Raw genomic sequence first — 23,326 nt, 5'->3', positions numbered from 1 at the left:
TACTTCATTTAAAACTTTTGTCCAGTGGGTCTTTTAATGGGCCTCTCTAGTGACTATATACAGCAGGTGAAATGTTTGCATCTATACAAGAACAAATGTATGAAGGTCTATCTATCTATCTATCTATCTATCTATCTATCTATCTATCTATCTATCTATCTATCTATCTATCTATCGAGCTAATTAACATTATTTGGGTGGATTTTCCCTTTAAAGCCGTGCTGACAGCTGGCCCCGCCCCTCTAAGGACCAGCTCGGCTCCTATTGGCTGAACGGAAGGTCAGCTGCCGCAGCAAGGATGCACGTGGCTGCTCCGCGCATTTCAAGATCAAGATGGCAGCCTCCGTGTGTCGGTGCTACGAGGTGAGACAATCATTCATGTCCTTCATTACAGCTCTCACGTCTCCAGCAGATTATTTATCACAGTTAATAAGCGGCTAATAAACAGCTTCGGTGTTCGTCTGTGAATGTCCAGTTATGTGGAAGAGATTCCGGAGGGCGTTTTTTAATGCAGCAAGAGCACGAGACGTCGGTTAGAAACAGGCCGTGTTCCATCAGGCTCGCGGTGGTGTTCGTGTTTAACGTCACGTCTTAAGTAAACGTTTAGTTTTAGATTTGTACGTATAAATATGTCTGTATGTGTGAGTTTTAAACGAGTATTATTCTGTTTAAAGAAAAGTCTTTTACGTTAGGCACTGAAGCATCGTTTCGGTGAGCAGTTATCATACAACATCTCGCTGTTAATAATAAGGTTATGTAATGTCTTCTTTTTGTTACACAAAATCCTGTGACCAGTCAGACTTTGCAGGCTGTTGAGGACTTTAAGCTAACTTATCTTGCACGTAAATGCTTTTTCTTATCATATTTTGTCACATAATTCATGTTGATAACAGCTGTTACCAAACATGGTGCCTCTATAGTATTTAAAGGGGCTCAACTTTTAATACCCGGTTTCAAGATCTGCGACCCATGAGATTCTGTAATAGAGGATGAACTATATGAATGGGTGAAGTGTGGACCACATGTAGTCAGTCAAAGTGTTATTGCTACACAGACCGACCTGTACCATACAGTTTGTGCAGTCACAGCTGTCACAATGAATGACTCTCTTTAATTTGATTTAATTTCAGTTTAACAGTACTTCAAACATCAAATTCCCCAGTTGCTGAAGGGGTTGCATAACTGTTTTGTAGTTGCATTGTTCAAAATTCCTGTAATAGTGCAGTAGCCTACACAATTGATTTACATTCAGTGAGGTTAGACTCTGCAGACCATAATACAGTTCAGTTTGTCAGGTGTATGCAACATTTATATGACAGGTTTTTATGACAGTGTCGGTCAGTCTGTCTGCTTGACAGTCTACATTTGTGCTGCAATAAAAATTATAGAAGTGCGATGAACAGAGTATTAGATAAAGCAGATGTTGACAAAGTTTTCCTTTGGGGACATAATTTGCAGTTGAAAAAGGTAATAAATGACAATATATGTTATTGCAATACTCAGCATATCGCAAAATGTTTAAAATCCCAATAATATCATATTGTGACTCAGGTATCTTGATAATATCGTATTGTGGGGCCTCTGGTGACTCCCACCCCTACTCTGTATACCTGATTATTATGAGATATATATATCACAAATTTTGGTTAACACTCATCAAAATAAAGTATGTTGAAAAACACTAGTAGTTGAAATAAAGCTGAAATTCCTATTTCAGGATTGTAAGAGGAAGAGACTTTCACTAAGTGTTTATTATCAGGGCACATATGGCTTGTTCAGTTATAAAGACTATTTAAATGGTGAGGGTTTGACTAGTAACAGCGGCTAAAGTGATTATAAGACTCTCTATTCTATATTTATTTATTCTATTTTTTATATATTGTTATATTTCAGTCAGTCGATTTAGTTATTGTATATATTTTAGCTTTTAATTGTATTTGTTTCTTTTACCTACCTCACTGTTTATGTATTTTGATTTATGTCAAGTGGCTGTTGTAACACTTTAATTTCCCTTTGGGATTAATAATGTACTCCATACATACATACATACATACATACATACATGGGCATGAATGCTTGACCCCGACAGTGTGGCTCTGAGTGGCATTTTCCTGGCATGGTCGTGTTGTGGACAACATGTATCCTTAGAAGGAAGGGTCACTGCCCCACATGATTATGGGTGACTATGTTTATCCTGTGATGAAGCATTTCTATTCTGATGGTTGTTTCTTCAAGGATGAAAATGCTACTATTCATAGGGCACAAGTGGTCACTTATTGGTTTAAAGACTATGAAAATAATATGCTGTGGCTGTCACAGTCCCCACATCTCAATCTAGGTGAATATCTGTGGGAGATTTGGGAACGACGTGTTAGGCAGAGCTCTCCGCCACCATCGTCAAAACACCAAATGAGGGAATATCTTTTGGAAAAATGGTGTTCATCAGACTTGTAGAATCTATGACATGGAGCAGCGAAGCTGTTCTGGTGTTTCATGGCAGCCCAAAATCTTTCCAAGACAATTTATATTGGGTTTTCATTTAATTTGTCACCCATCTATATATGCTGTTAGAAGGCTATGGTATCTAACATTACTAACTTGTGAAGTACAGCCAGGTTTTACCACCCTGTAAATTGCCAAAACAAATGTTAAATGGGAGAAAACCAAGTAGCAACACAACAAAATGAGTCTTTTTTCCCGTATGTTGTTATTTATATGTTATTATCTTGAATTACTGCTTATTATTAGGGAGCATGTTTCATCATCTACCTGTCATTTATTCTCCATCCACACCAGTGTTGGGGGAGTTGATGTTTGTAGCTGACAGAAAGTTTCTCCTTATTGCAGCTGGTTGGCAAACGTGCCTTGGCCCTCAGCTCCAGGTCTCTGGTGTCCTCGGTGTGGAGAGGAGATGCCTACAGGTTACACAGGAGTCCAGCAGCTGCTGTGCAGGTAGACACTGACAGCTCTCATTCATCTTCAAATGACGCTCATGTACTCACTGTTGATAGCAACAAAGAAAATAATTATTTGTTTTTTTAACTTAGAAAGTTAAAGGGTATTTTCACTTATCTGTGTCAGTAGACTGCTTTGTCCCCTTTTTAAAAATGTCTTTATTTCATACTAATTAGTACATGGACTCTTATGCTATATGGTATCTGTTTTGTTTTATTAGGTGCGATATGCTTCTGGGCGTAAAGGTTTCCTGGGAGAGTTTGTGGATAACCTGCGTCAGGAGTTCAATAAGAATCAGGAGATGAAGGAGAACATAAAGAAGTTCAGAGAAGAAGCCAAGAAGCTCGAGGAGTCTGATGCTCTCCAACAGGCACGCAGGAAATATGTAAGAAAATGATTTATATCATCCTGTTTTTAATTGTTTTTATGCACAATTGTAATTTTTCTGTATCAACCAGTATGTGCATTACATGTTGGTTTATATTTTTCCTTCACTAGAAAACTATAGAGGCAGAGACGGTGCGGACCTCAGAGGTATTTAAGAAGACTTTAGGCTCCCTGTCGGAAACTATGAAGGAGGTACGTTATTAGCTAGGAAGCACAGTAGCAAGAAAACACTCATCAGAAGATACTGGCTCAGTTGCTCAGAATCCATACACCCAGCCATGGCATACTAGATTTATCACATCTTTGACAGATAGTTTCCATTTTGAAATAGAGGTTCATCCTCATGATGCAGTTACACGGCTAAATATTTGATATTTAAGTGTACGTCAAAAAATACATTATGTCTTGAATGGGAAAATAAAGTTAAGCCTTCTCAGATTCAGAAAAAGGTAATGTTCTGTCAAATTACCCTTATTAACTGAGTAATGTTCTTTTTTCTTTGTGTGTCTGTGTTTGTGTGTGTGTGTGTGTATTGGCACTCTTGCCATAGGGTCTTGGAGAGATGAGTCGTACTGACATAGGGAAGAAGATCAAGGAAGGTGTGGAGGAGGCAGCCAAGACAGCCATGCACTCGGCTGAGTCTGTCTCCAAGGGAGGAGGAAAACTGGGCAGGACCAGCGCGTTCAGAGCCATCTCACAGGTTAGAGAGGAAAACCTTCTGGCTAAAGCTGATGATCATATCACTCCACGCTTTTGCTTTTGAATTACAGCGCTGATGATGGAACGTCTGATTTCTTCCTCGTGGTCCAGCTGCCTATAAAAATTCAAAGCTTGATATGTAGTGTGATTTGTTATGTTTTCAATACAGCAATACAATATACAGCAATGCCAAATATTAAGTTTCTCTATGTCTATTATGAAAAATGGCTCATGGGCCAAAATCCTAGCTGTACAAATGAAGGCACTGAAATATTTGTATAGGTCAATATATCAGTTTCACTTCAACTCAAGCATTGTGAGGATATGTTTAATTGTTATAGCCAGTCAGTTTAATGCTTAATTAAGTTTATATTTGAGTGATGCTGTTGCAAATGAGTTAGCATGTGTGATGTAGCTGTTTCCAGAGACATAACAATGATAACACAGTGATATAGAGTTTTCATTGGATCCATTTACTCTTTGTCCACGGTTGCTGTAATTTACTGGGTAGGTCTGGGATGGTTCACCATGCCATCACTACTAGCTACAGCTGGGCTGACCTGACTTCTATGTTCACACAGTCAACATCCAACATACTGCTAAAGATTTTTGGGTCAAACTTGCACTTCTAAATTTTGGGTTTCACACATGCTAAGACCTAGACTTCATACTGAACTCAGTCCTTCACTGAGCGGTTCAGTATCAATACTGTACATGTACCACTACTAAATCTGTGTGTCATCTCTGCAGAGTGTGGAGACCATGAAGAAGGAGATAGACGTTGGTGATGCCGGCCCTTACAGGGCTCCTCCTCAGCTAAGGAAGAGAAGCGATTTCTCATCTAAAGGAGCAGACAGTGACTCCAGAGTGTTCGAGGCCAATGAGTAAGTGACTCAAATCTGTTTACCCTCTAACTCCTACTTAAAGGAGCATCCTGTAATGATATATCATAACTTCAACTGCTGTAAACATCTTTTTCTTGTATTTTTGTGATGCAGGGAGGCTATGGGTGTTGTTCTCCACAAGGATTCAAAGTGGTACCAACAGTGGAAGGACTTCAAGGACAAAAATGTAGTTTTTAACAGTAAGAAAATCCCCTGGATTTATTAGTTTAGATACTCAGGAATTAGTGTTGTGTTGTGGATGTGTGTAATTGCCTTTAGAGGCAGCAGGTGGCACCAGATACAGTAGATTTCATAACAATTTAACACAGTTAAGGCTTCAGTGTGTCTTGTATATATATCTTGTATATCTTGACAGTGGTCTGTATGCTATCACAGGTCTAGGATTTATCCACCATCATCACTGAAAAACAATGAAAACAATTTCTCCTCATCCCTGTTTTTTTTCTTTTTTGTTTCCTGCAGGGTTCTTTGAGATGAAGATGAAATATGATGAAAGTGACAACGCCCTCATCAGAGCATCCAGAGCTGTGACTGACAGAGTCACTGACCTCATAGGTAAAGCCCTGCTGTAGTTGATATTATTACTGCACATAGTTCTTACTGGCACCTCATTTTTAAATAATGATTGACTTTGAAAGAAGTTTGTACACCAGTGTATTTTAAATTGACTCTAGGCATTTCAGTTTTGATTTATCCAGAAATCATGTTTCCTTATAAACTATATGTGAAAATGTTTTGGCCATTTCAATATTAAGTTTTAACAGAAAAGGTAAAACCAGGACATGTTTGCCCATTTCAGCAATAACTTAGTAATAACTTCAGTAATAACTACTACTATTGGCAGAAGTATGTTTTCATTAGTGTATAAGCACCTGAAAATGAGAATTCTGTTTCCGTTACCTTAGAATGAGCCCTTTATAGCTACATAGGGAGCTACACGCTTGGAAAGGGAGGGTGAGGGGAGGGCGATTCAGTTTGTTGCAATCTTAAACCTCACCGCTAGATGCCACTTAATCCTAGACACTGGTCCTTTAAGAGCATTGCTTCAATGCAGAGAAAGGTGTCATGTTGTTCTCGGGCACATACGTGTTTTGATCCACTTGCACAATCTCTACTTTGACTCTATCAGTGTGTCTTCTAAATCAATAGTAGAGAATAAAAGACATTCTCCATGTTTAGGCTGTAGCCAGTTTTTTTTAAATAAATGAAGATATTGAAAAAGCACAATTTTTTGTCATCCCATGCCTCGTACCAGCTGATCTGTTTCTTGTTGCTGCTGCTGATGTTGTCGCTGTTTGTTATTTCCAGGTGGTCTTTTCTCTAAGACGGAAATGTCAGAGGTGCTGACGGAGATCGTGAAGGCAGACCCCAACTTTGACAAAGACTCTTTTCTCAAACAGTGTGAGAAAGACATCATCCCTAACATACTGGAGGTGAACAGACTCTTGCCTAGCTTTTCTCTGTTTTCTCTCTCTCTCTCTTTCTCTCTGAGTTGTCTTGACTCTGCCTGTTTCATTCATATTTCTGCTCAATAACTGAGGGGTATTTCACTAAGGAGGCTGAGAGGAGACTTACTGATAAAGATCTCGCTTCACTAAGTGTGATTTCTATACTCCAGCTTAGATCAGATTCAGAACGTGACTTCATCTGTTAAGATTAATAATGTCAGATTTCAAAGAAAGCTGAACAGATGAAAACATAATTCAAATGACTGATGGCAGGAAACAAAACAATGTGTTGTGTCCTTCATGGTCACAGAACAAGAGCTGATGACACAGTTTTATGAAAATTGCAAGCATATAATAATACTAATGAAAAAAGATAATGTGTGCTTTCATTTAAACCTGCAGTGTGGAACTTGTACATATGAATAAACGTCTGTCACATTCAAGCTCTTCCCAAACGAGTTCACACAGTGCCGATTAAGCCTATCACCACCACATAAATCTCTCTGTACTTCACAGTACACAGAGTTTTTAAATCTGATGTCTGTGGCGACTTTCCCACACTGGCACGCCAGAAGTGCTGGAAGTACACATTTCTGTGGCAGTAGATAGGCTACAAATTACCTCATCTGACAACTCCATCACGTTTCTCTCCCCTCTGCCCTTATCGTCATCTTATCATCTCAAGGGACCACTGTATGCAGGCGCAGACAGCGTCAACACTGTTTTTGTAATTACTCACAATTCCTGAAGGGGGAGACAAAAGTCCTGCACAAAAGTCCCGCACTGCAGCTTTAAAACCAGGGATGGAGCCTGGCTGTCAGTTGGCATCTAATCACACTGATTGTGGTTTAATGGAATGAACATCTGTTGTCTATGAGACCACAAGACTACTATTACTCCCCACTACACCTTACCATCTTTACAGTGATGTGGTGTCTGTTTCCATTTTTAAAACTGCATCTGAACAGGTTTGATTTAAAGTAATAAGTTGCCATAGTAATTTAACTGGCATACACTGTGATAAAGATAATTTACTAAAATAAATCAGTTTTGCTGCCTAAGCTCACTTGTGAAATACCTCTGCAATATTGTGAACAATCATAAACAGTGTCACTGTCCTTTCTGCAGGCTATGATCCGTGGAGAGCTGGACGTATTAAAGGACTGGTGCTATGAAGCTGTAAGTTATATACTGCTGCCTTTAACTTTTGTTTCAAATCAGTTCTAAATAAAACTCTAACTTTAGGCCTTAATCATCTTCATCTCCCTATGTCCTTATATAACTTGTAACATATTTGCATATCTAACATTTTTTCAGACATATCTTTGTATCTTTGTCAAGATTTCAGTGTATTTACATCAGGCATATTAATCAGTCTTTCAGAAATAGAAACCCTCACAGACAGAGAACCACTGTGTTAATCTGGTGGGGGAAATATTTATTCCCCTGGGTCATTCTCTGGTCATTTTCTATCCTGGGAGCAGCAGGTCATGACCTGTCTATTTTAGAGCGGTTCATCTCTCCGTCTACTGAGGTTGGCTGGGATAAGCAGCTGTCTTGATAAGGCTGGCTGTATTCTATGGCAACCAAGGTCAGGTGGAGATATGCTGTGCTTTGTGCAGACGGTCAGACTGGTGTTAGAATGGATAGCAAGTGACCTTCATACAGACTATGTGACTTCACTTAGCGTTAATCAGCACAGTGTCTTGTTTATAGTTCAATAACATAGAGTCATAGATGTGAGAAGAATAACCTTATTTGGAGGTAGTAAGGGTAAGGATTTGGTGAAGGGTTTAAATACTCCAGAAGTAGACTGCAGAATCAATGAAGCTTGAGTAAATGTTCCTGTGTTAGACATCACAGTCTCCTGACAAGTTCTTCACTTTGGGTTAACCAGCTCTACATCAATTCCTTCACAAATCTGTCCAGTGTGATTTGCATACAGTATGTGTGAAGCATAACTTTTCATGCCAAATGTGTTTTTATGTTCCTGTCTTCAGACATACAGTCAGCTGGCTCACCCCATCCAGCAGGCCAGAGCTTTGGGGCTGCTCTTCCAGTCCAAAATCCTTGACATTGATAACATAGATGTAAGTGTTTCACACATGTACACCAGCCATCACACACATAGTCTCTCAAATATCCAAAGTAATAACTGTTATCTTTTTGTCACTTTTCAGTGTTTCTTGTTTAATAAATCAGGTTACTGCAGAAAGTGACTTTGCTCTTAGATTGTTTTCTTCTCACGTCATTTGTTCATTTCCTTTCTCTGTGTTGTAGTTAGCGATGGGGAAGATGATGGACCAGGGCCCCGTGCTGATCATCACCTTCCAGGCTCAGGTCGTCATGGTGATCCGCAGCCCCAAAGGAGACATAGTGGAAGGAGATCCGGTCAGTACACTCATGATTACTGTGCCAGTATAGTGAATCTGATATAGTCAGAGTCATTCAGTGGAAGTAAACAACTCAAATGAAATTAGATCATGCTCCATTCGCATCTGTCTTAATTCCTTTGAATTTCATGTTTGATGTAGCAACAGAGCTCTGGACTGTTTTACTTCATACAACTAATAGACTATAAGTCAACTGATATAAGTTGATATTTGTTTTTAAACTGCATCTATTCTAACTGCATCGTACATCCTCAACACCAATCAGAAAGATACTGCTCTTGCTCTGAAATGTGAACTGAAGTCTAGAAGAGCCCTCCAACTTCTCTGACCCTCTGGTTCCCCCCCTCTCAACAGGAGAAGGTGATGAGGATGATGTATGTTTGGGCGTTGTGTCGTGACCAGGAGGAGCTGAACCCCAATGCAGCCTGGAGACTCCTGGACATCTCTGCCTCCAGCACCGAGCAGGCTCTCTAGAAGGAGGAGGAGGAGGAACGCAGGTGAAAAGATCCGTCTTGGACACATAAACTGAGAAGACCGAGCAGAAGAAAACAAGGATGTGCCTGAAAATACCTGCACGTACTGACGCTCACAAACACACATACAGTATATACATTAACTTAATGAGGGCAGAGTAAACATATGCTCCTGTGCACACACACTCCCATTTCCCCATCGCTACCCAGAGGATTCATGTGCAGATGTATAAAAACGAACATGGAGATATGAGATATCCGTAGAAATCTGTGCATCCACTGTGTGTGTGTGTGTGTGTGTGTGTGTGTGTGTGTGTGTGTGTGTGTTGTCTCTTGCACTGGTTTGCTCACTGTTTGGGTTTCCAGGTACTGAGGGGGGTGTGAATATAGAACATTAACTTTAATTCTGAAAAGGATGGAAGCAACGTTTACACCAACTGGCGAAAGTCTCACCACCACCACCACCCCATTCCTTCATCTGATGGTACAGTCCATCCATACCATCCTGGTGGCCAAATCCCAGAAGATCATGGTGGTGGAAAAAAAATGGACATAGCCCATATGATGTCACCTGTTGGTCTTTAGAGGGATGTTTTGAAGCCTGAAGCTGAAGTTTAACGCTCACCTCTGTTTTTGTCAAATACTGTAAACAGAAAATTCAAGTTGAGGCAGCGGCATGGAGACTTGTTGGATGTGTGATGGTGTAAGCCAGCAGCAACCAACTCAGCCGAGTGTGACAGCGTGAAAGACATTGATGTAAATCTTTTCATCTGTCCATGTCTACATGCAGCCCAAAATGTATAACAGCATGGATGTTAACCATAGACTGTATGTGCCAGCAAAAGTATGCATAGATGACTGGAAATGAGGGGAGAAAGCGAGGGAGTAGCATGCAACTAAGGGTCTCCTAACAGTTAATGGTCAGCATCACAGCCTCTAATCCACTGGGGCGCCCCACAATAACTTTTAAAATGACCCAATATGCACTTATAAGAAGAGATTAAATTAGCCATTTAGACTCTAGTGTCCTTTATATTTTTAGTAAGAAAACAGTTGGGAGTTTTCTTTTTCAAGGCTGCATCTAATGATTGTTAGAAGATGTTCAGTCACTTCAGCACTGGTTTCAACATTCAGATGTGATGGTTCCTGCTGGCTTTCACATCAGAAATGTATCATAAAGCTAAATACTTAAGAAAATAAGTAAGATGAAGACAGAAGCATAAAATATAGGATGTAATGATCTGTATGTTCATATGTACCACAGCCAAGACAGCTCAATGCACCGCAGCTTGAAAAAAAAAACAAACAAGTGGAGGAAATACAGTGTATGCTTGTATTTCATCTCAGGTTGCAGTGCATGGCGCTCTCAGTCAATCGGTGTACATACCTCATTAATAAGAAGAAATGTATTGTATCTACATATTAATATAAACTCTTAACTCCTTGTAAATATAGTAAATGTCAAGCGTTGCTTCTCAGTAAGCTTGGGTGGGACCACATTCAAATATGTCATCGAGGCAGCTTCATCGTTCGAGGATCATTTTGCCATCTCATGTTGCACTTTCTTCAGCTGTTTGTCTTATTGAAATGTTTTGTTTACTGTGATAAATGTGGCTGTTTAAGGGGTTCGTGCTGAAGATGAAAACTTGAGTACATTATTGTACTGCTGTGTTGACTGTTATTGGCCTTTATTCTGTGTAACCACATGGGTCTCCACTCACGTGTCGCTGCAGACCAAACGTATTGTGATTGTACTGTAACACTTTCCTTGACTATTTCGTTAACTTACAAAGACGTCCATACTTGTGAAGAGATGTTGAGATCCTGGTGAGTTAAGTTATTATCATCAGAATTTAATGTGAAGAGGCTCACAATTTATGCCTGTTTTTTTTTATGTGTGATAAATGCCATTAATGGTCAAACCATGTGAGATGGTCTGTTACTAATAACACCAGAATTGATGAGTATCCCTGATCAATACAATGCTCAAATCGCTTTGTCATGATTCCTTGGTGTGTGCTGATGATTTCTTATCTGTATATTTAAGAGATAGACGACAACCAGTGATACAGAAACCTCCTGAACATCCTGAGGAAACATTTGTGTAGAATATGCATCACTCTTGTGGGAAACAAACACACCAAGGAAATGTTTGCCATAAGATGTGCACTTCAGTTTGACAGTTCAGTTAGCATCTTTATTGAGTCTAGTCCTGAAGAAATATCAAATATAAAAATGGCAGATTGTCTGAAATTTACTGAGCTCACTCAAACCCTTTCCATATGGGACCACTTTCCATTAGCGCCACCATCAGGCAGAAATGCCAATAGACACATGAGATATCAAAAAATATTTACTCATAAAACATGATTTTAATGACTGCAGAGCCTTTCCACTTTAGGAGAAACTTCATTTTTGACCCAATTCTTATAAGCCTCAACTTACACTTTTAGTCTTGATGTCCCGTTGTGTGTATGAAGTCAAGGCACAAACATGACCCAGGTACCATTAAACTGTATAAGACTTTTCTTTTACCAGATTGAATCCATCTATCTGTCAATGTGTACAATTTTTTTTTTTCTAATTGAACAAAATAAAGCCACAGTCTAGCAGTTTTCAGGTTGAATTGCATGGAAAAAAGACATAATTTTACTATAAACTCGTGAGGATTTCTAAATAACACATGTCAACAGTTTTAGGAAATGATAAATTTTACTTGGAAGAATGACTTGATTGGTGCCACAAACTCTCTGTACTGTGCAGTGCGTATACATATTTGAAATGTTTCAGTAAGATTTAAAGGGTACATCCATCTTTGAAGTACACATTCGTGATTTTATCTTTGAGTTGAACAAAAAATACAATCATGAGTTTTTCTATTTTTGTCCAGTATTACGTCTGTCTGCAGAATAAAGAGCGCTGTATTATGACTTGTTTCATCCGAGCTTTCTTAGAGTCAGCAGCTTTGTATGCATTGTGCGTGTTTGTGCTCATGAGAGAAAATTAAACTCTGCACACTGTATGTGTGTGTGTGTGTGTGTCCTTTGTTTTCTCATTTAAAAACTGACATGCTTTGATAGATGTCCATGGATCTGGCCATTGACACTGGTTGATAAACCTATGGATTTGGTAGTATAGGGATGATAGATCAGGCTTTAAATAACGCGCGCCTGTAGATTCACACACAGGGCCAATATATAGGAGACCTCATCCCACAGCTGTCTGTTGTGATGAATGACTGGGGACGTCCTTATACTAACTAGCCTCCTTCAGTCCTCCAAAGTCTACTCAGTTCTCTTGACTATGACTAAAACCAACTGCGCGCGCTCTTTGCCCTTTAGCAAAATAAAAGTTTATCATTGCAATTTAGCAATATCCTTTTTCTGCAAGAAGTTTAGTTTCTTTTAATGTGCTATGCAGGGCAACAGTAAAACCATGTAAATCACAGGGTTTAGTGGGAGCTTCTTCCTAGAATATGTCCCTGTTCTGCCCCTCTGAGCAATGAGCACTTCTATTGTACCTGAATGAATGAGGCTGGATGCACCAACACAACAGCCTGGAAGCAGAAAAGGCCTCGGAGGCAGTGCAGTGCTTTGCTTTATACACTTCTTTAGTTGTTACAGCATGTTCCTGGTGGCACTCTACCATACAGTACCAAGCTGTGCTCTAGCCTACATAACACAAAGGCTCTCAGTGTGGTGTGCGCAGCGACGCCTGACCATTATGTAAACAGATATTATACAATATTTAAATATCCTGAAACTCATATTGCTTATTTTGATCATTATATTTACCTTTGCGGTTTTCTTTCATTTTATTTAATAAAGCATCAGTTCAGTTTGGTGCAAAGCATTTTTCACGAGTCTCAAAAACTTAAGTGAACAACCTGAACAGAGGTTGATGAAATTAGTCAACCTATCGGTAAAGGCAACAAAGGAATAATTCAGTGAGCAAAAGGCAAAAACGTCTTAAGAATATGGTTTTGATATTGGTACCGATATCAAAATGATATATGATATAGAATATATCATAATCCAATCATTTTGATGATGTAATCTGTTTAAATGTGGTAACTACTGGAAATTTTTGAATGAGGAAGAGTTCATATGTAACTTTCTGTGCATTTATAACATTTCTAAACACTGTGGCAATGACTGATCTGAATGAATCAAATGATTTCATATTTTTCTGAAATTCTTGTACTTTAGAGAGTAATGTGTAGAAAACTTCTAAAATTCAGACCGAATGAACCGGGTAACATTCAATAGTTTGAGAGAACAAGTTTCCAATTATTTTAAGAGATCTGAACCGTTGGTGGTTTGTGAGTTTGGGACAACCTGCCTTCATTTAAACCTGTCAGGCTCTTCTTCTTCACAAGCCAACCAACAAGCTCCATCAGCCATTCTTAGCTTTAGTTCAGGGTTGGTTTGAGTCCTGGTTGTGATAAGAGTCTGCTGAAGAAGGGAGACTCAGATCAGCAAAGGCTCAAGTGCCTTACAAGACAGTTTCTGACTCACCTGCTGTCATGAGGCCCAGGTATCCTGAGGTGGCAACCTACTTCTGTTCCCTGAACCACAGCTTGACCTCCCATATGTAACAGTAAGTATAGTGATGGAAATGTTGAATTTCATAACCTTGCAAGCTGGAGACTCTTATCAATTATGACCTCAGTGGGCGGCCTGCTGGAGCTCTGCTCAGTGTGATTTGATTACGAGTCCCTTCAGGACAGCGTTACAATCCGCTGACTATTAATTAAACCTACAGGGAGACGCCATGCGGCCTCAGGCAGGGGAGATGTGGATGTGTATGGGCTGCAATCTGTCCCAGTGTTTGTACAGTTTTAATTGTGTCAATTAATTACTTCTCACAGCAAGTATCTGGGGCTCCGCTTCAAGCACAATCAGGTAGCTCCACTTGTTTTGTTCCACATCCTGATCATGTAATTTTCTTGCAGTTCAGCAAAACTTGAAATTCAGCCTGACTCTAGCTGTGACGAAACCATCTTACACAACCTAATGAACAATTCTTCAAGCATATGCAAACAAAGACTTCCTATATGAAGTAAACTTAATCAATTCATCAACTCTGAAAAACTGTTAATGCTTCAAGATACTTGTGGTGATTTGATTGAATTAAATCGATTTGGGTATATGCACAAGTCTGAAGGGGTCGTGACTCCAGAAACACTTGTAGTATAAAGAACAACTTTATTATGAGACCAACATGTTTTGGCTTGTGGTCATGAGTCAAAACCACCCCCATGGAGTCTGGAAATACTGGAGTCAGTTGAAAATATTATTATTATTATTATTAGTAGTAGTAGTAGTAGTAGTATTAATATTATTTTCTAAATGTAAAAACTCCCCCAAGGTCCAAAACTCCAAAATTTCCAGACAAAATACAAATACATGGCCTCAATGTCCTCAATGTTGCCCTGAACCTACAAGGTTTACAGTGACATTATCATATTTGTCTTCTAAAATATCTTACTCCATACTCTCTTGTAAAAACTCCATTGTATAAAGTTTTTAGAGTTCATTTAAAGTTATATGAGTGCCAGTCAATTTTATTTACATATCCCAAAATCACAACTATATCTCAGATGGGTTTACAATTTGTTCATCTTAGGACATCCTCTGATCCTAGACCCTTGATATGCATGAGGGTGAGCCACAGAAAAAAAAACTTAAACAGGACAAAAAGAATGAGAAACTATTTTCCCCTCTGTATATATGCACCCAATATTATTTTTTATGTCCAGAGATGTTTTTTTTTAATCAGTATAGGAGCTTCCACCTAAATGATAGAATTATTAGACTATAATGAACACTGATGAGGACTGATTGGCACTAGATATGTTTGTGCCATATTGACTACATGGTTACCGTACAAGGGCCCCTCAGTGTCCGCGCCCCGTGCAGTCCTCTTACATAATGCAAAAGCCAAACACGGCTCTCGGGCGCTTTACTCATCCAGACGAAAAGATTATGTGTGCAGTCCAAAGAGGGACAGTCATAAGTGGGCAGGGAGAGAGGCAGAAAGGGAGGGAGGGAGGGAGGGAGGTGGGGCGGATCCCGCAAACTGAGAAGACTTAAAACCCCTGACAGATCAGAGGAGGTGCTGCAGGATGTGACAGACCTGAAGCTCCGTGTTCAGGCTGAGCGAGCCCGGAGCTGTCTGCGGTGCTGAACAGCTGCAGAGGATCATCATCCTCATCCTCATAATCATCATCATCCTATCACTGTGTTCTTCATCAGATGTCCTCACCTATGTGACACGAGCCGGAAAGTAAGTTCTCTAATCTAATCGTCCTCCAGCTTGTCGTTGGGATGATGTGACAGGGATGATTCTGTTTGTTGAAACTTTTTTTCTACGTAGATCTCAGTGTGAAGCTGTGAGTGTCAGGTCACGCGTGGGTCACTTTATGAATCACATGTTTATAAGTTGTCGTGCTTTAACTTTGTGAAATTGTGTAACTTCATTTCACATTCAGTTAGGATGTTTAGTTAACATTGATTAACTTGTGTGAAAAAATCAACATTTTAAAGACAGATTTTTTTTTATCCCTTATCTATACAGTTACTTATACTGACATTTCATACAATGGAAACAGCTACAGCATCACAATTAAACAGCCAATGTCCATGTTTAAAGCTGCAAAAAAATAACCAAAATTTTAGAATATATGTATGTATAAATGTATTAAAATGATATAAAGGCAGCTTCACCTACTGCTGTTATGGCATTTTTGAGGTCCTACTGTGCAATAGTTTAAGTTTCAGTTGATGAAATGGAAGATATTAATGAATAATCATATGCTTCCTCATCCTTTCTTCTAGCAGCAGTTAGACAAAATCTAAAATTGACTTTTTTTTAAACTAAATTAAACCATTTCTGTGATCACGATGTTTTTATTACTTGTTACCAGAATAATAACAGCAGATTACAGAAAGTCTTTGTAGAGGGTAAAGGGAAGGCGGAGGCAACATCCTTATGTAAACTGAAGTGTTACACAGTGTTATTCATCTTTTAAATACCATACAATCAGTAGAAGTTAGATGACTGAGCTCTTCACATCAGCTTGGCTTTGTTTGGCCTCATTCAGGGTTTACTTCAGTTTTCATAAGCATCATTTTTACCCTTTTTATTTGGAGAAGTCCTTGACATTTTCAAAGCTGCTGTCATAATCCACAGACATATATGAGAGGTATTACAGGTATTACAGCCACGAGGAGCACCATATGTCACTGCATGTGCTCTGGCGTCAGAATTCATCGGCTCCTTGCTTTCATAAAAGGTTGAATATCCACTTTTTTTTTGTATGTTGTTTTTTTGTTGCCGTTTCGACTGTAGAGGATATGATTCTGGGACATTCCTCTATGTTTTACTTTCAATCTGGTCTCCAGCATTGTCAAAAGTCAATTTGTGTAAATCAGGTGTGGTGAAGCTCCACAGTGTGATTTATCTGCTGCTTAGGAACCAAAGCAGGTCTTTCAATGAGGATCGATGAGCCATGAAATTGATGTGTGCTCATTCTTTTATATTCTTTAAATCGGTATTTGTTTTGCTTCTCAAGGCAACAGGGTTTCCATCCTCGTCCTCGGCTGCGTGGTGTTTGTACATATATCACTATAACCTTGGATAACCTCCAGAGTTTTTGAGGGACCTGAGAACATACAGTAGCTTCTCAGATCAGGTGTGAACCGCTATGTGCTGGGCAACAGATCTTCTGGATTTGCTTGTGAATAAGAACAATATGAACATTTTATTTGATTCCCTACCTGTGAAGAAGGTACATGATGGATAAAAAAAAATGACAGATGTATAATTGATTTAACTACTCTGTCTACAATGTAACATTAAGGATCCTGCTCAAGTAGAGCTGCAGTGAAAAGCAAAAAGTTTGGCTGTGTTGTGTAACTCTGCATGAAAATGTCTTGACTCAGCAGAAATTCAAAACGATCTAACTGTTAAATCCAACTTTAATTACTTGTTTGTTTTCTGGCAAAGCTGATAAAAGCTGATAAAAGCTGTCAAATCCTGGTCCGAAATCATCTGTGCAGGAAAAGCAGGGTAATGCCGTCTTTTATGGGTAGTTTGATATTATTAGTTGTAGATGTAGCACAATACCATATGTTGTTCAGAACTACTAATTAATGATTGTCATTAGCAGATTTGTTCTAAGTGGTTTCTGCTTACTGAATTATTCCTTTGTTGTCCTGCTGTGTAAACTTCATGTCCACTTCATGTCTGTTGATTGTCTATTGATTCTGTCGAGTTCATTTAGCTTCTGCTCTCCTTACATGCAGCTACCTGAGCTGTCTGATGTATCCACGGGCCCATTTGATAATTGATATTGAAGCAGGCAGTTTCTTTCATTAAGTCTTCCAGTCTCCTATTAAAGCTTTGCTTGGCCCTTTAGTCCCATCATCCGGAGAGCAGGGGAGCTATCAACGTGTCTCTGTGAGGATCAGCGGGGTGGTAAGGAGGGAGACGAAGCCTCCTGGAATAGAATCTGCTGACGGGGGAGTGCACCTACCTCAGGAAATGTCTCTCCACTCCACGGCCCATTAAAGAGGCTATAGAGAGTGTTTCTGTGCAGCAACTCTCCAAGGGCTCCTCCACATTTTTTCTCTTCCGTCATCAGTGTCTGATTTATTTATCTTGTACCTGAGTTCAGGAGAGCACTTCTGCCTTGTCTCAGCTATTTTTCTCACGAGAAACACTTCGAAGACTAGACAGGATATGTAGTAACAGTTTTAAAGTGAAACCATGTTTCTCACTTTTCTAACGTTTATAATAAATGCTGGCGGGGACACTGCTAGAAGCTGTGGGCCCCCTGAAAACACCTCACTCAGGGTCCTGAAACACAAAAAAATCTATAATCTGTGACATGTTCCAAGGCTCATGTCAAGCTCTGAACCCCCTGAATCAATCAGGATTTTCTCCCCCATGCAGCACCTCTACATGCTGGAAACTCACTCACTCATGTCATGTCGTGTGTTACCTTTGCTTTTTTTCTCAGGCATCCTGATGAGTCTATCCCCAAATGAAGAGGTTCCCCCGGAGATCAACCAATCAGTGCAACGCAGCCAAACCATTTAAGCAATTTGAACACAAAAACATTCTCCGAAGCATCGCAACACGGATCATTTACAGCCTGCAAGCACTTCAATTGATCTATGGAACATCTTCAGCCACTCGAATGAGATTTATACTCACTCTCAACCTTCATTTTGTAATTACAATAACCCCCCCACTCCCCTGGGGCTGCTATTGAATGACACTTAAAATATTGACAAATAAACATGTGCAGCTGCCACTGAGGACCATGCAGATGATTTGAAGTTGAAGTAGTGACCTCCGCTATTGTATTGTTGTGAGTGTATGAGAGAGAAAGAGAGAAGGAAGGCGACATAAACACTAGCCGCTCTGATCTAATTAGAGCTCACTGAGCATGCCTCAGCTTGCAGCTCGGCTCACCAGCGGGCTTATTAATTTGCACTACTGATTGCCCCGTGTTACTTCTGCTGGAACAACTTATTCGCCCTGTGGCTTGTGGGAAACACCGGGCTTAAGTTCAATCTGCTGACTCCACTGACAGCTGTCATATTTCACCATGTGATCTTCCTCTGGGTTTAGAAATTACACTGGATGACCATGCAGAGCCAAGCCACTCCTCGTAGCTTCTGACTGAAAAACAAAGCTGGTACAGTAATTGATTTCAACCTTCCAAACATTCCTCCCACTTCCAAGATGAGCGATACAAACTACTGGGTCGTGGACTATGATCTTTCCTCTCCTGCTCCACCCGGGTTCCCCAGGGGCCCGACGGTGCTCCAGCCCACGGCGGGGCACCCCGAGCAGGGAACGGCCCTGTGTTTCGTGGGCCTCCTCGTGCTGCTGCTCCTCTTTCTCCTCGTTCGCTGTGTCCGCATCTTGTTAGACCCCTACAGCAGCATGCCGGCTTCATCATGGACGGACCATAAGGAGGGACTGGACAGAGGACAGTTTGATTATGCACTGGTGTAAAGACGAGGGTTGAATTCGGTGATGTGGAAAGGTTCTTATTTGAGGGACTTTTGATTGATGATGATGTCATTGCCCCTCTGAAAGCTTTTTGCCTCTGATAATGAAAGAAACTGCAGTATGTTTGTTGTTTGGTCTGGGTAATGAGTAATGCAAGTTGTCCTCTTCGAGATACGATATCAAAAACATTGAACAGTAACTGTATATGGATGAAAGACACACCAGAAGCCCTGTATCCATTTTAATTTACAGTACTTAATGTGTTATTGGAGATTTGTGGTGTGCACAATGTCATAGTGTAGCTTTTAGACTTACAACGATCAGTATTGGTCAGATCGATCAGTATCGATCAGTACAATCAGCATCACATTATGACTCCTGTTTATCACGTCATTTTGCTATTCTGTAATGTTTTTACAAATCCCAGGGCTGAATTATAAATAGAGAGCAGAGTTACTGCAGGACATGACCTAATTGAATAAAAGAGAAATGAAATGAGTTTAGGATGTGGAAGTCATTTAGACAGGACTAATACGCTCTGTTAGTGCAGAAGACTCTAAACTTTATATGTTGATTTACTGTTAAAATATCAAAATGACATTTTTCTTTGACAGGTTTCATTTTTCTGAACCAAAAAAATGTTTAAGTTAAGAAGATGAGATTTAAGAAGATGTTTTAGCTTCTCTGCATCTTTTTGAATTTTTAATTTTCAATATGAGTAATGCTGGATATTATGTGGCATTCTTACCACCTCTAAGATGATCCTCAGGTAAAATGGGTTTTAATTGACCAAAGCATCTATAATTTGAGAAAATCGCTTAAATTAAGTCGCCTCCACAAACTGAGCTTTAGCAGCTTTTTCTATCCACAGATTTTGTCTTTTTTTCTCCGTGTTCTAAAATCCAGTTTTATTCTATTATAAGAGCAAAACTTTATAATACATAACAGATAATACAGAACATTTTATTTAGGGTTTTGCTATTTGACGTCGCCATTCCCTTTAAGAGGCTTATGAGGCTCAGTGCGGAGGGTCACGGCGCCGACTCAATATGTGTCATATAAAGTTATGATTATGAAATGCATGCACACCAATTTCCTCCCCTAATCCTTTTTGCCTTTAGGCCCCGTCCAGTGCACCAGCCAAATCTGTTCAACAGTGCCTGTAGGAATATGAGAAAAGCTGATATGCTCCTTTTTGCCACTTCTTTTGTAATATTGTTTCTGCCCTTGTTATACTGTAAAGCCCTATGCAATGTGGCTCTGAAAGGCTCTTTATAAAAAGAAAGTGAAATATTGATATTTTACTGATTTACTGAAAAGTTGATCTGTTTCCGTAACGATGACCAAAATGCTGTTTAATAAAATACCAAACTATTGTATATGGTCCAACTTCCTGGATGTAGACTTTTTGCTTTTAGATGAGGAAGGAAATTAGATATTTTCCTAATGTTCTCTTTAAAGTGGCATTCAGTTTTTTAATGAAATAAAAGCTTTTGTCTGGTCTTGCTTTTGGGAAGTCTAATTACTTCAGAGACCTGCACAACACACACACACAAATAAAGACACACACACACACACACACACACACACACACACACACACACACACACACACACACACACACAAATAAAGACACACACACAAGCACAGCAAATGGCACCTACAAAAGCAAACACACATAAACTTTTACTTGGAGCAGTAGGCTGTCCTCACTGCTGCCCTCAAATCAATATTAGCAAGCTTTAGAGCAAATGAAATCAATCGAATAATCAATCGGAGGCTCGTAAAGAGACACAGCCAGTTAATTCATGAGGATCGGCCCTCACAGCTCACCGCTGGATGAAATATATCCTCATGTTGAGTGACTTAGACCCTCATCAAAACCCTCTGCTTGTTTGGATGAGAGAAAAACAGCATACATAAGCTCTTTCACTAGCAGAGTTTTTCAAAAGATCCATATCAGTCACAATTAGAAAAGCAAAGATACAAAACAACATTTTGGGGTTCTTGTTATGATTTAGGGGGATGGCGTGACTATCAAAGACAGTACTTATGCTTCCCAGTGGTTTAAAAACACGGCTTCATCTGTAGTTAAATGTATTTCCTGAATCCATTTGTATTTGGGGATTTCCCCTAGTCTTCCCTTCTCAGCTATCTCTTTCCTGATAGAGTTCCCTGTAGTTTCAGTTTGTTAGCGCTCTCTTTCAGAAAGTTAGCTATGACCTCTTCTGGACACTTTAACAACTGCAACAGTATATCCACAAACACTGTGGGAATCAGGTGGTGCTCGAATGTGCTTGTTCTGAGTGAACTATGGAAAAATGAGTTAGTTGTTAGAAACGCTAGAAAAAGTGCATTATGGATACATACATAATACTTTACTCAAAGTTGTATATGCTGAAATGATGGAATACACAGTGTATGAAGAGTCCATTTCAAAAGGAAACATTAACATACACATTTAGTCCTGAAGAAAGTATTCACAACTCCCTCCAAACCTTTTAAAGCTGCTAAAAGCGTTACCTCTATACCTTTACTTACACGTCTGTGGAGTGCATATTGTTTTCCACCATCAGTGAGGGCTACTTATCTGACTGTGGTCAGAAACCTGGCATGCAAATCCACACTTTGCAAACTGGACTAAAACAGCCCTCTACAGTTTGTAGTTTATCAGGCTCCAACAGATGGTTTGAATTGCCGTGCAACAGCCGCCATCTCATTAGTCCAGCAATTAACGGGACACATTTGTGCTTCAGTGGGCTCTGACAATTTACTTACAACAAAGGCGCTCAGTTCCCATCACCCCCTCTCACACACTGTACACACACACACACACACACACACACAAACACACATGTGCACCCAGATATGCAAATGTGGCTGGATCATGGAAAAACATGACCTCACGCCTGACATGAATGGCAGAAATGGGATTGTGTTTAAAAATGGATGTGTTTAAAAATACACAAGTTTTAAGTCTGTTAGAAGCTGGGTTTTCAGGTTCAGGTGTCTTATATTTCACGTCTGATCTTGCAGAATAAATATGACAGTATCTCTCACTGTCTTCCTTCTCTGTTTGTGTACACACGGTCCAGGCAGGTGCGTACAGTATGCAAATAACATCCTGAATATGCACAATCGAATTTTCCGGTATTCTATCCAACAAACAGAAATGCACAGAAACACATTTGCATACCCACATTACACCTTCAACCACACACACACACACACACACACACATGCCCACGCAAATACAAACACAAGTTAAGCACAGCCCACACCCAGACACATGCAAATCCTGTTTGTCTGTTGTAAAATGTAAACAAACTCTCTCTTTCTCGCTCTCACACACACACACTAATAAGACATTTAACATAGCACACCACTAAATGATCCACACATAATGAAGCTGTGTCACTGGCTGATGCGCACACTAAAAGGAAGAATGGCTAATCTGCATAACAGAAGTGATGTTATCAACAGGCAGCAGTCTGTCAGCCTGCTTATCTCGACCCATGACAATACTATCAGCTGAGAGTGTTAGCTGAGGAGGAGGATGGTGTGAGGAGGACTGGAGTGTGTTTCTGTGTGTGTGTTGGTTAGTTTAGAAGAAGTGTGTGTATCTGTGTGTGTGTGTGTGTGTGTGTGTTTTAAGGGGCCGTGCGTCATTAGAGTTTGTGTTATAGCAGTGAAACACAAAGGCCTCATGATGACACATACATTTGTTCAGGCTAAAGCCGGGTTATATGCACACACTTGACGAAGTCTGTTTACCTTCAAACTTTGAAGTCCTGGAAGTGTCCTGGATTGTTGCAGTGGGTGTGGGCTCATCAGCTGAGAGTGCTAACCTGGGAGAATCATGTCATGAATATAACCTATTGTGGAATATAATGAAATGTAATGAGATATGATAAACTGTTCCTGTCTCTGATGCCGATTTCCTGTCATAGAGGAGTCGAGTATTTTATGTTTACTGTGAAGTTCCTCTTCTGTTAGAAATAGGGAAATGTAATGAGACATATTATATTGTGTATTTC

The 23,326-nt window shown here is 39.8% G+C and overlaps 2 protein-coding genes across 2 annotated transcripts; both read left to right on the top strand.

Annotated features, from left to right (window-relative positions):
• The first annotated feature begins 297 nt into the window (after positions 1-297).
• Positions 298-12,190, top strand: LOC121908153 (mitochondrial import inner membrane translocase subunit TIM44-like). Its single transcript, XM_042427926.1, has 13 exons — positions 298-363; positions 2,848-2,952; positions 3,176-3,340; positions 3,454-3,534; positions 3,893-4,042; positions 4,792-4,925; positions 5,040-5,125; positions 5,409-5,501; positions 6,255-6,379; positions 7,523-7,573; positions 8,395-8,484; positions 8,675-8,785; positions 9,142-12,190. Exons 1-13 carry the CDS (start codon positions 334-336, stop codon positions 9,259-9,261), a joined length of 1,341 nt encoding a protein of 446 aa, XP_042283860.1. The 5' UTR covers positions 298-333; the 3' UTR covers positions 9,262-12,190.
• Positions 12,191-19,016: 6,826 nt separating this feature from the next.
• LOC121908283 (cortexin-1) lies at positions 19,017-19,510 on the top strand. The gene has a single exon (XM_042428190.1). It carries the CDS (start codon positions 19,017-19,019, stop codon positions 19,290-19,292), a length of 276 nt encoding a protein of 91 aa, XP_042284124.1. The 3' UTR covers positions 19,293-19,510.
• The last annotated feature ends 3,816 nt before the right edge of the window (positions 19,511-23,326 follow it).

Source organism: Thunnus maccoyii, chromosome 12 (genome assembly GCF_910596095.1).
Source record: "Thunnus maccoyii chromosome 12, fThuMac1.1, whole genome shotgun sequence".
In the NCBI taxonomy this organism is placed as follows: domain Eukaryota; kingdom Metazoa; phylum Chordata; class Actinopteri; order Scombriformes; family Scombridae; genus Thunnus; species Thunnus maccoyii.
Note: the sequence above shows the minus strand (reverse complement) of the source record. Positions and strands in the feature narration are given on the sequence as shown.

Bases quoted from the DNA above. Each gene is read 5' to 3' on its own strand.
- LOC121908153 (XM_042427926.1), top strand. From the start codon at position 334: ATGGCAGCCTCCGTGTGTCGGTGCTACGAG. The intron at 6,380-7,522 runs GTGAACAGACTC...TCCTTTCTGCAG, and splicing joins TCATCCCTAACATACTGGAG to GCTATGATCCGTGGAGAGCT. The intron at 7,574-8,394 runs GTAAGTTATATA...TCCTGTCTTCAG, and splicing joins AGGACTGGTGCTATGAAGCT to ACATACAGTCAGCTGGCTCA.
- LOC121908283 (XM_042428190.1), top strand. From the start codon at position 19,017: ATGAGCGATACAAACTACTGGGTCGTGGACTATGATCTTTCCTCTCCT.